Source organism: Lytechinus variegatus, chromosome 3 (genome assembly GCF_018143015.1).
Source record: "Lytechinus variegatus isolate NC3 chromosome 3, Lvar_3.0, whole genome shotgun sequence".
NCBI classification, from domain to species: domain Eukaryota; kingdom Metazoa; phylum Echinodermata; class Echinoidea; order Temnopleuroida; family Toxopneustidae; genus Lytechinus; species Lytechinus variegatus.
Genome location: NC_054742.1, coordinates 63,000,405 through 63,013,336, shown reverse-complemented (window position 1 = coordinate 63,013,336; position 12,932 = coordinate 63,000,405). Strand labels below are relative to the sequence as shown.

The 12,932-nt window shown below is 34.6% G+C and overlaps 1 protein-coding gene across 1 annotated transcript in view; it reads right to left on the bottom strand.

The window, feature by feature from the left end:
* Positions 1–3,266: 3,266 nt before the first annotated feature.
* LOC121411616 (vacuolar protein sorting-associated protein 13C-like) overlaps positions 3,267–12,932 on the bottom strand; it is a 104,465-nt gene continuing 94,799 nt past the window's right edge. Inside the window, exons 71-75 of the mRNA XM_041604425.1 lie at positions 12,720–12,929; positions 11,924–12,047; positions 7,422–7,439; positions 6,008–6,136; positions 3,267–5,676 (exon numbers count right to left, since the gene is read on the bottom strand). Coding sequence (XP_041460359.1) covers positions 5,623–5,676; positions 6,008–6,136; positions 7,422–7,439; positions 11,924–12,047; positions 12,720–12,929 — 535 coding nt within the window. The 3' untranslated portion in view covers positions 3,267–5,622. The remainder of the gene's footprint in view (positions 5,677–6,007; positions 6,137–7,421; positions 7,440–11,923; positions 12,048–12,719; positions 12,930–12,932) is intronic.

The following is a 12,932-nucleotide window of genomic DNA, read 5'->3' as shown; positions in this document are numbered from 1 at the left end:
AAGATGTTTGACGCCTGACATTGGTGGTTAACCAGCCGTAAATAATAGTAGGATTTGTGTTTTTCATTAAAAATTTGTATGTATACTTCTTTTTGTCAAAGAAAGACAGAATAGAACTTGACATCACTTTGGTATTGATTTAAAGAATTAGTAAGATTCTTACTTTCAATAACTTGTAAATTGAATTTTTACTTGATATATCCTTAATTTCATTTTAATAGTTCAGCAAGATTTCAAAAGTATGATTTAGTGCCCTTATGCGTCTCACAGACTGAAGGAGTAGATTTTGTGTCATGATTCATTGAAGAGTTTCCAGCATGCCTCTCTTCCCATGCATCAATCCACTACAAAGTTTATTTCTCCCATAATAATGCCTTTGAACTCTCTAGTTGATTACAGGACTCAATTTAATCCAAGGCACTGCCCTTATTATTGGCCTCACTGCCCTACTAATAGGCCTTTATTTTTGTGCCCCATCAATTTTTCCCATTCAAGTTGTGGTATAGAATGTACCTTATAGAGGGTTGGCATGCTCTAAAAAAATAAAGAAAACTAAGGCCTGCAATTAATTTTGTTTGTGGTGTAGCATAAATCTCTCCCTTTAAACAATATGAAATATGTACCCCTCCTTCCCCCCCCCCCCCCCTTGTTTGACTGATTCATATTTGATCTGTCAAATATTTTGATACCCTTTTGTATCCGATTTTAGATATATATTTTTTTCAACCATCCTCTTCATAATCATCAGTCGTGGCAAATGATTGCGGTTATTAGCAACGACGCAAGATTGGCATGAAATCCATGTGTTTGACAGTGTGTGCGTAATATAGACTAATATCTACTTCAGTTTTAAATGTTTGCAAATGTGCAGTGGTTAGTCCTTAATATATAAAAATACAAGATAGGTTGCCCCCATTTTATATGGGTGTATAGGGTTACTGTGTTGTTGACGTATACCAATATTCCAAGGTTGAGAAAAGTAAGAGACTTGGATATTCAAAATTTGTAATTCTTTTGTTTTATTATATCCCCATGTGTTACGAGTATTTGAATAGGGTGTATGAAGACATGCTTTTTATAGGCAGAGACACCATGTTTTCATGAAGATTGCAGTTTTATGCTTTCGATGTAATATGATTAAAACCTAGAAGTCGTTTCAATTTTATCGCAATGTACAGAGAATTTTAAATGTACAATAATCAAAAGGTAATTTCATATTTGTGGAAGATGTGCTCTCGTCCTCACTCAAAAATAAGAAAATTGATTTAAACAAATAAATAGAATAGGGGATATTTGTGACAATGTTTGCAGGGTAAAATATCCCCAAGAAATAACAAGCAGAGAAAAAGTACCAAAAAGTTATTTGTTGGTAAAGCAAAACCCTTCCAATAGAAATATTCTAACTATGTATTTGTTATGTTTTGTATCTGGCACAATGAATTACTATAATGATCATGTTCGGCTACAGAAGCAGAAATAATGATGTTGGTAGCGCAATGATATTTAGAATAACTTACGTCAGGGAGGGTCTGTAATTAAGTACAACATGTGGTTTTCAAAGGGGGAATATCAGGCTTTCCTCCTAAAGTTACACGATTTATGTCCAAGGGATGTACAACTAAAATATGTAAGCTAAAAAAATTGCAGAACTAAAGGTTATAATGTAAAGGTGGTGGCTGCGGTGATATTATTTTGCAGACAAAAAGACAATTTAGGTAGGAAACACTACTGTAAATGTTTGCATATTTGTATTCCTAGTAATGAATAAGTTTCAAACTCCTATATCCATAGCATATTGTATGAAGTCAATAGGGTTGACTGTCTTCAAGACCCGAGGATTTCAAACTATATTTTCAGTGAATCTTGATACATTGTGAACATTAATATTCTAATGAATTAAAACAAGTGAAGAATTGGCACCTGAAATTCATCTTGTGTGTGTGTGTGTGTATTGGCATGTGCAAACCCCATCTCATTTTTTTTCTTCAAAAAGTTCTTTGAATAGATACAAGGACAAATGAAAAGTTACTCGTTCATGAATAATACACATACATTATTTTATTACACTTCTCAAAGAAATTCAATTCTTGGCATAAAAGACAAGTCCAACCCAACAAAAAAAGTTGGTTTGAATCAATGGGCATAATCATATTTTTATTTTTCAAAATCTGGTGTGAAATAAAATTATGACATTTAACGTTTCACTTTATTCACATCACAGATTTACAAAGCAAATTAGGGAACTGATGATATCCACTCATTTCTTCTGTATTTCATATGAAATACTTTCTTCTTATTCTACTATGAAACAAAGTTTCATTCCTCGCTGAACATGTGAAATTTACATTGTAACATTTTATAGTTCAAACTAGATGACCCTTATTGTCAAATCTGTAAAATTGTGAATATTGTATAGTGAGGAATCTCTGCTACTCTAATTTACATATCACCAAGTTGCGCTTAACACCGGTTAACACTCTCAATTTCCATCGGATTTTGATGAAATTTTCAGGATTTTTCTTCAATGATTTTTTTTTTCTGGGGTGGACTTGACCTTTAAAAACTTTTCTATGAACATACACAACATAGATCCAACTAGAATAGGGATATGTTACCAAAATAGATCCACACACTGCAAAGTGCTTTTACGGTAAATGTGATGCCAATAGAGCACATGAACAATAATTTCCATTTTCTACCTTTTATCTCAGAAGACCACATTATTATGTTGGCTTCATTTTTGCCTTAGATAATTATACTAGTTCATTCAATTGTCTAGTGGTTAAATGCAAATCTGGTTTGAAAGTCTTAAAGATCCTACAACAGAATGAATATATACAATACCTTTGAGGTTTGTCAACAACACATTTGCATCATTAAAACAAAAATTGCACATCACAGCAACAAGAGAGACAATTTCCCCTAAAATTGAACTGCTTTTAGTCCTTTATGACTTATTTCATTATTTTTATTTGCTAGCTTATAGCTTACAGCAAACTGATTTTAAAATCAGGAATGTGTTAGAAATTAAAATTACTGATTTTATCATTTTGATGGATTAGTTTTGTAGCAAATTGCATGGATTTGTCAGAATAAGCATTACCAATATATTATTATTCATCAAGTTCCAAAAATTAATTGCCGGGTAGCAAGCTATGTACTTAAATCAGAGAATATAACATTACCATTTTTCAATTATATGAATTCATATAGTATATACATTAAATGGGACCCTGTCATTCTGTATCAAATGGTTTTCAATCAACTTTCCATGAAACAAACAGTAACTTTTTTTCTATAACATGAAAAGTGAACTGAGGAATAGACAGAAGTTTTTGTCTAAAGAGGAATTTGCAAGCCATTTCGAGCCTGAACAAGATACTCGTCATTAAAATGATTTGAAGGATTTCAATTTGCCGGCATGGTTTGGGTAATTAACTGGCAGATTCACCCCATCCCTGGCAAAATCAAACAAAACACAAATTATATACAAAAAACAAGACCATGCACTAGTAAAAAGACATACAAAACATCAAAAGAATTACAAAGCATTAAAATTATCTAGAATCACAAACAAATGTACAATTTCAAAGCAGTAAGCTAGCAAAGTTCTGTAGCGGAGATCTCCTCTGCATGAACAAAGATCCTGATTGGCTCAGGACAAATGAGTGTGAAAATTAATGACAAGATCCTTCATGAAACCGCCCCCATCCCATAGGTAGTGCTTGCAGTGTGGCAGGCATAGAGATCTTCCATCATGACAAGTACTAGTACAATTCGTTACTTGACTCCACCCCTTTCTAGCCATGCCTACAGATGAGAGGTTACCAAAGACTTTAACAGTGTATCGAAGACATAGAACGTATTTTACAATCAATTCACCTGTATCCATAAACCCATGAAGGTACAGCAACATGGAATTATTTTAAAAAGTTGATAACATTTTCATTGCAGTATGTGGTACTGTTCCAGCACAATAGCTGTTAGGCTTATCATAACACACTATATTGGCATTTTTAACAAAGTTATATCAATAAGCATGCATACAAATGTATTCAAAATTTAACAATTGTCAATATGAGGAGGAAATCAATGTTACGAGAGTTATACATCTCTATGGGTTAAGCATGATTAACTTTTTTTACCTTTCATCCACACTTCAGCAAAATGATTAATAGGTATTTACATTTCAGTTATATAAAAAGATGTTACTGAAGTCGCCCTTAAACATATTTTACTTCATTATAATAGGGAAAATTCATTGTTAAATTGTTTACTTGGGATACATATTTACAAATTCTTGAACTGTTTATAGTCATCCACACACCCTTTATGAAGGAAAAAATATTATTTAATTGCCATTAAATAATGGGATATTGTACCATTTTATAGTTTTAGTACTGTTGATTCGGATCAGCCTCAAACAGATTCTAAGGTTCAGCTGTCTAATAAGTTCAAAATACCTAAATTTACAAAATGGTAACACATGTCAAGTTTACTATCAATAATATTACCTATATGATGTTGAAATCTTCCTAATATATAGCATTTATAGGGCGCCACTCATCTAGTTGCTAATTTTGGCGCACTATATTTTACCCCAGCTTTAGCACTAGCATTCAAGGAATTAATCCTGCCTGGTACCCATTTACCTCACCTGTGTTGAGTGCAGCACAATGTAGATCCATTTCTTGCTGAAGGAAAATATCCCATGACTGGGAATTGAACCCACAACTCGGTTTCAAAGTCCAGAGACTTATCCACTGTGCCACAATACATCCTACTTATGATTTTTACATTATTTATCAGTATAATATATTAGAAAATAACAGATTTTGATAATATGCTTAGGAAAGGCAAGGACTTCAGGGTAAAATCTACATGCTCTCTATCACTAACATAATCATATATGATAATTATTAGCAATACATATTTTGTCCTAAAATTCAGTCACCACATGAAAATACAGCATATTTTGGAACAAGAGACATGCTTTTCTCAATTGAATTTGAAGCCATTTGAAATGACCACGATAAAAAACTCATCCTTTAAACTAGACTTGAAATGAATGTTCTTTCTATTTCTCATTTTATCCTATTGAATTCACACAAAGTGGCAAGCAGTTATGAGCACAGAAAATGTTATCGAATGTAGACGCCTAATACAAAAAAATTCCATCTGAATCATTGGCGATGAGGGGCCTGTTACATAAAGTGTTATGATCAAATTTAACTTGATTCTTAACCAATAAAATGCATGTATTGGGGACTTGAATGCGATTTTTAACTGCAACTCTCTGCAATAGGCAACAGACAACTTCAAATATTCTATTCCCTTTACTTTCCCAAACTCGCATTTTTAAAAGTCTACATTTTAAGAATTTGACATTCACAATCACTTTATGTGATACATTTACTAAATTCCATTATAAAAACAAAATATCTACAAAAACAAGCCTTCCATATTTCCATATGGAAAATATTTTGAAAGATTAAAGGTATAGATCAACATGTTTAACTATCTTAAAAAGTAACAAAACATATCACTACAAAGGAATATGTTCTCATGATATATGGTTATGAAAAATACAAGTCTTGTACACGTTGCATGGGTTGAGTGAACTCATATTGCGTCTGTTGCCTTGGCAATAGCAAAGTGAACCTTCGATACAAATACCTGCACATCAAAAAAGAGAGATAAAAAGGGAGTTTTATTATCAAAAGAAGTTAAATTAAAGATTTATTATAAACAAATATACGCCTTTGTCTTTAAAAAAGCTTAAAAATACATTGTGGTAAGAAAAATAAAGCCATGTTACGTAATAACATAACATTCAAAAGGTAAAAATTTTGAAAAAAAAAATTAATGAAAAAATTAGCGATGAGAACAGTTAATAATGCTCAAAATCATCCAAGATCCATAAAGGAAAGTCATGTTTTTAAGAAGAATTGACCGAGATTGCCAGTCATAAGAACTTAATTAAGAATAATATCCTATCTTAACCTACCTCAGCAGTTTTCTGGTCTAATATGTGTACTATCTTGCCAGGTCCTTGCTTGCCTCTAATCAGGCTTCCTAAACGATTACCAAAACCTCTTCCAAGAGGACCCTTTCCTTTCGGTGCTTCCTGCTTCTCCTAAAGAAACAAAGAATCACAAGAGAACAAAAACTCGCATCAACCTTCCGGGCAAATATGTGTTTTCAGACCTCATGACATAAAACCTTAGCAAATGGGCTGAATTCTATAAGTGATTCCATTGATTATTGTGTCAGGTGACGGTCCCATATGAAATACAAAGGTGGGCGATCGATCGTACGCTTGATTTTCACAATTGATTGTACAACGTAGTCGATGTAATCAATCGTTAAAAAAATGTTCTATGATGATTGCTAAGCTTTGAGTTACGGGCCCTTCATAGGGTTATTTTAAAAAATTCAGCCCAAGTAATCGCTAAACTACTTCCATTTAGAACACAGACTTATTTATCATCCAAACAACCCATGGCTAAGCTATTGAAAGAACATTATATTTTTAGGTGTAAAATGATCTACAGTGGGCAGAGGCATATTGAATGTACCTTGTCAAAACTCACAACCACGTCCTCTGTAAAATTCAGCTTCTAATTACCAATTCTCACACTTCATCACAAACAAATCATATGGGAATGCAGGAAAGTGGGATTCATGCTAAAATACACAGGACAGACTTTTGACAAGTTGCCTCGAAAAATCATAACATTTTTTATTCTTTACAAAACAAACATCCTAGCTTGAATGCAAAATCAGGAGGCACATGATGGCACATCAATATCCATAAGCTGGATGGAGCTCATAGTGCACTGCGGCAGGCACAAGCATGGGGCAAAGGACAGGTACTCCAAGCAGGCAAAATATAATATATATTTTTTATCGGGGGCTTCTTTTTATACATTCCAGATTTATTTTATGCATTTCAGGGGCAAAAATCATCCCCAAACCTGTGTAATTTTTTCCCTGATGGCACGTCTCATTTGGTGAAAATTGAGAAGGTGGTTTGATCCACAACATTTGGAATGGAACAGTGGTGGATCCAGGCAGGATGCAAGGGACATCCCCCCTCTATATTTTGAGAGTCACCACCTGAACATATATATATATTGATATCACATGTAGTATAACAGCTTTATGAAAAGCCCATCTGGGTCCCATAACATAAAGGTTTTAATAGCGATTACTAGTACGCTTGATTTTCATGATTAATTGTACATTGTAGTCAATGCAATCAATCGTTAAAAAAATTGTTTTACAATGATTGCTAAGTTCTTTGTTACAGGCCCAACATCTTCTGTTAAAAAAGAGCCAGTAGAGAACAACAGAAACAATTTAGAAAGTATCTTCATGCACTGATGAGCATGACCAATGACATTAATTATTTCAATTACCTTCTTTTTCTTCATCTCCTTTGGTAAAGCGTGTATATGAGAAATACAATATTTCAGTATCTATTTTCAAGTGTATGACATATTTTTTACATGTTCCATTCATCCCAAATCATGTAAATTCCAAATATGAAAAAAAATATATATATACACAAACAAGTGCTGCTCAATCCATCCTTAATGAAAAAAAATATATAAAACCCTATTGTGAGTACACTTTTTGTTTTAGTGCTATGGGAAATATGTCTTTCTCGCAACAAAGAAAAATAAAGGCAATATTCTTAAACTATCACCTCCCTTAAAAAAAAAATCATAACCCTCTCATAATCAGCAGGTCAATTTTTTACAACAGATATGCACCACACAATTATTATTGCCCTTCAAACACCATCTGGTTGTTAACAAACTTTATACACCATTTGATTGCCAATCTGTTAACTACCAAAAGATACTTTGTATAATATTTGAATGTCATAAGATTATAAACACCAACTAAATGTGACAAAACCTTTGTGGACCTTAAATTGGTATTACCATCAAACACCATCTGGGGGCAGTTGCAAAAATAGATGCAATCAATTTCAACCCTAAAAATCATGAGCAACTTGATTTTCAACCAATCAACAGCATGCATTTGAAACTTGCGATGGATTTTTTGGCTTGCGTTTAAACGCAACTCTTTCTGCAAAGGGCCCCAGAGTGTAATATATAATCCATTTAAAAAACCCCTATGATTATACAGCTTTAAGATAAATGCCAGTTGTGGTAACGATTACAAAATGAGTTTGTACAGAATCCAATGAAATTACCAAAGTGTGTGTTTGTATGAATAAAAAATATGTGCCAAAGGAATCTGGAAGAAATTGAGTATTGCTGAGAAATTAGCAAATAAGCATGGAATTCGGGTCAAGCGTCAGGCCGACATTCAAAGCAATAATAATACACTGTCCCACGTGCGCTTATCTGTGTTGGGGATCTTCAGTGTGAACATTTTTCAGAGTAGATTTCAAGATTTCACAAAGTTCAGTTTATGTAACTGTACCAGATCTAGATCCTTGATGATACAATGACAATTAAGCTTGGTTTTACAGACTTTCTCGTGAAATCAGTGTTTACTGCAACTACTTTCATTATCTTTAATCTTTATGCACCATACACCTGTTATCACAATCTGATCATAATACTTTATGTAAGAAAAAAATTTAAACACAATCTGCAAACAGAGGTAAGGTATAACATTCTAAATATATGTTATGAGGGCCTCATAACACAGAGGTTTGTGATGGATTGCAAGTATGAAAGAACACTTCTGATTGGTTCCTGATCATTATTTTGAACAACATGTGCATGTAACATTGACCATGATTGGCTATGGTCATTTAGTGATTACTCGCCAGTCTTTGTGTTAATGAACCCTAGCATTCAACTATGACACTCTATTCAGAAGAGTACAGCACCCCTTCTGCTGTTTTTCTTGTTACTATTTTATGATAACTCACAATTAAAGTTAAAATTTAGATTGTTTATTGATTATTTCATTTCCATTGCTTCATTTTCAAATTACAATTTGATTCATTCCATGTAAAGCATTTAGCTGTTTCGCAAAAGGTTTTTGAAAGAAGCCGTAAAAAAACAAAATTTACAATTTCTATGAAATATGATAATCTTCCCTTTGACATGGAGAGGAAGCTTATTTGTTCATAGAGTGCCTTAATTTGGGCAAGAATTAACAAGATAGATAATGTTACTATTAAATAAGAAAAAAATAGCCAAAAGATAAAAAAGTTAAAATAGTTTTATCATGTTACATGTATGTTTATATTTTGGATGCAAATAAAAGACCATATGGCCAATCAATCAATCAATCAATATCTCCCCAGCAAATTTCATTTCATCACATTTTTTCAAAGAAGATTATTTTTCTAAGAATTTAGAAACACAGGACATTTCTGCTCTTTTGATTTAACTTTTTTCTGTATATCAGATGGAAAATGGGATGTTTTGGCATGATTTCCGATCCATTTTCATAACAAGGCCAGTCTTGACAAGATACTAGACCATGTCTTACAAAAAAGTTATGATTGATCCAATTATTCCCATCTATGGAAATCCATCAATGTCATAATTGTTCACATAGGAAATGAATACATTGTCACCTATTGAAAATGATACATGTGTGCATATGCATATTTTTAAGAAAACACTTTAAATGGACTTGAGCATTGTAGATGCTGATGACTTTCCATTAATGTTGTAACCCGCACCCGTTGCGGTACGGGTTAACCTGCCGGTATGCCTCCGATCGCGGGTTGCGGGCCGGGCCGAGTTCATTCTCAAACCCGCAGACCGTCATGCGAAAAAAAGGGAGAATAAACGACGCATACTAAAAACATTCACAGTGAAAATTGAGTTAAGATCATGTGCTTCTTACGTGGCAGATTCTTTTAGAGACGTAGATATTTCCTTTTAAAAATGCCGGCGTATTTTTGTCTTGTGAATAGTGAACAGGACTGAGTCTGAGACAGTTCAACATGATAAATACATCGAGTTGCTCTCTTTCAAAGGCCAGCGCCAGTGCGTGCATGCAGCGCAGTCAAAAGCAACCGCATGGGCCAATGAAACTCGAAGTTGAGTTTCCCGTCCCATTTTTTCCAGCTCATAATGAGGAACCGATTTCATTATTCATTATTTTTCAGAAGATGAAAGTTTGACCTTTTGTAACCTTTTAACGCACTTTATTCTGTGGAACTTGAAGCCAGGGAAAAATTAATCATTTTTTTGGGGGGGTCTCCATTTTCATTTTTTTGCAATATTTCAGGGGCTCTTTTCAAATGCTACGTTTTTGTATTTTGAGGAATACCTGTTCACTTATTAAATTAATTATTACTTGTTGTTTAATATTGTATGATTTTTAAAGTTTTTTTCAGGCCTAGAATCTTGGATGTGGGTGTGTTTGTGTGGGTGAGACTGTGAGTTGAACTTGATATAAATGAATTTAATATCTAAATTTTACTCCATCTAATTCCAGTACTTGGCCATGTAATAAAGGCCCACATACCCTTACTTTTCCTGAAGTTCTTTGAAAACGCAGATCTCCACGAAAATTGTATTTCTCTATGGGGGAGTCTAAATTTGGTGAGAATGAACTCATTAATAACTTAAATATACATGACAATGAAGAAATCATCAAACTTCATTGGCAGTTTTGAAAAATATACCCGAAATATAAACTCTGTCTGAAGCAGAAAATCACCCTCATTGAGGCCTTTACAGAGCGAATTGTCCCCCAGAGCTCTGGCAGAGAGACAGAGCTCAGACTAGCTAGCACAAGCGCCAATGCGTACGTGGGTGAGTCTCCCGTCGGCCTTGTAACAGATTGAGCTTTGATGATTTTTTTATCTGATATTTAAGTCATCCCCTGGAAAAATAAAACAACTGATTTTTAAGTTATAATTAGCAAATAAGATAAGTTATTTTGGATGAGTACTAGGCCGTATGATAACTCACCAACGCGAGTTTACTAGACTTTGGGATTTATTGAGGTAGCTCAACCATACCTCGAGCGATGTTCGTGCAGGCTCCACCACTTCTACGGTTGTTGAGTGGAGCCTGCACGAAAGCTCGAGGTATTGTTGAGCATGCAGCGTCATTCCATTCACAAAAAAAGAAAGAAAGAAAAGATTTGCAGGTATTTACAAGATATACAAGTAATTGTCTTACTGAAAAGCTTATATTAATGTTTTAAATCAGTTTTGAATCTAGATATCCAAATAGTTTATTTTCAGAATTTGATTTTCAAACGCGGGCGACGGTAAACTGAACATCGAGTTTTAGCGGCCATATTATCGAATGAAATACAAAAACAGAAGGAAATAATATAGAGATAAACGAGAAGAAAAAATTGACTGTATCATTATCCAGGTATTTATTGCAATTTTGATTACTTTATAGACGAGGTCCCATGGAATGGAATTGAATATTGTAATTATGATTGTTGTGAGTCGCATTGTCGACCGACCTGGACTGAAAAACAACATTGCCGTCTGCCGATCCTTGCTGGGCAGCCTGGGCTAGCTAGCGCGCTGAGCTGCGGCTCGCTAGCTCCGATCCGAGGCGTTAATTGCGTAATGCTTTCAATTTCGAGATCAGAGCGGACCCATTTCGTGGTACAAAGTCACCCAAAAAACATTTTCTCTCCGGAATAAAAGGCGAATTTGCAAATTGTAAGTAAATTCACTCTAGGCTAGGTAGTAGTAGACATATATTTTCCTGATTTGAGCCTGTATAGTGTGGGGATTGCAGAAATAATGTTTTTCATTTTTCAAAGATTAATTGACTTGCGGGTTAAAACCCGACGGGTCAGCGGGTCCCGCTTTCAAATTGTTGGATTATACGGGACGGTACGGTTCGGGTTTTCACTTGCGGGTTACAACATTACTTTCCATAGCTATATAAAGAATGATTGATTTGATCAGAACACTATGATAGATTGGTTCCAGGCTTACCTTTGGTTCGATGAGAATTCCTTTCTCAGTAATCTTTGGTAGTTCTTTGAGGTTGGTATAAAGGAACTCAAACTCCACATTCCATTGGCCAAGCATGTCACCTCGTGAGGTATAGATTAACCGCCTATCAAAATGAAATAAAAATATACCACAATCAAACTCCACATTCCATTGGCCAAGCATGTCACCGCATTAGGTGTAGATTAACCGCCTATCAAAATGAAATAAAAATATACCACAATCAAACTCCACATTCCATTGGCCAAGCATGTCATCGCATTAGGTGTAGATTAACCGCCTATGAAAATGAAAAAAAAATCTATACCACAAACAAACTCCACATTCCATTGGCCAAGCATGTCACCGTGTGAGGTGTAGATTAACCGCCTATCAAAATGAATAAAAAATATACCACAATCAAACTTCATGTTCTATTGGCCAAGCATGTCACCACGTGAGGTATAGATTAATCGCCTATCAAACTGAAAAAAAATATACCACAATCAAACTCCATATTCCATTGGCCAAGTATGTCACTGCGTGAGGTGTAGATTAACCACCTATCAAAATGAAAAACAAATAACCAACTCATGACAGGACAAACCATCAATTACCCAGCAACCTAGGAGTACATCTTATGTTGCATTGAAAGTGAAAGCTTTAGCTTAACCAACAGCGATCATTTACTTATCATTCTTAAACCTTTGGCGCCAAAGTCATCAATTGGTGCCACGTAATAATTCAACATTGAGACAATAGCATGATAATGGTATGATCTGATTTGAGATGAGCTTACTTGTCTGTAGCTAGAAGGTAACTCTTCTTGTCCGCTGTGACCTGCAAGTGAGCAATATAGTCCTCTGTGTGAGCATATTTGCCCTTGTCTACTTGGAGGAGGAGTGAGTTGCCGAGAGCCATGGACTTGTTGTAGGCTCTGATGATACCGTCCGCACCGATGTAGCGAGGTTCACGCAGCTTCCGGATCTCAACCTCGGATTCTACAACTCTG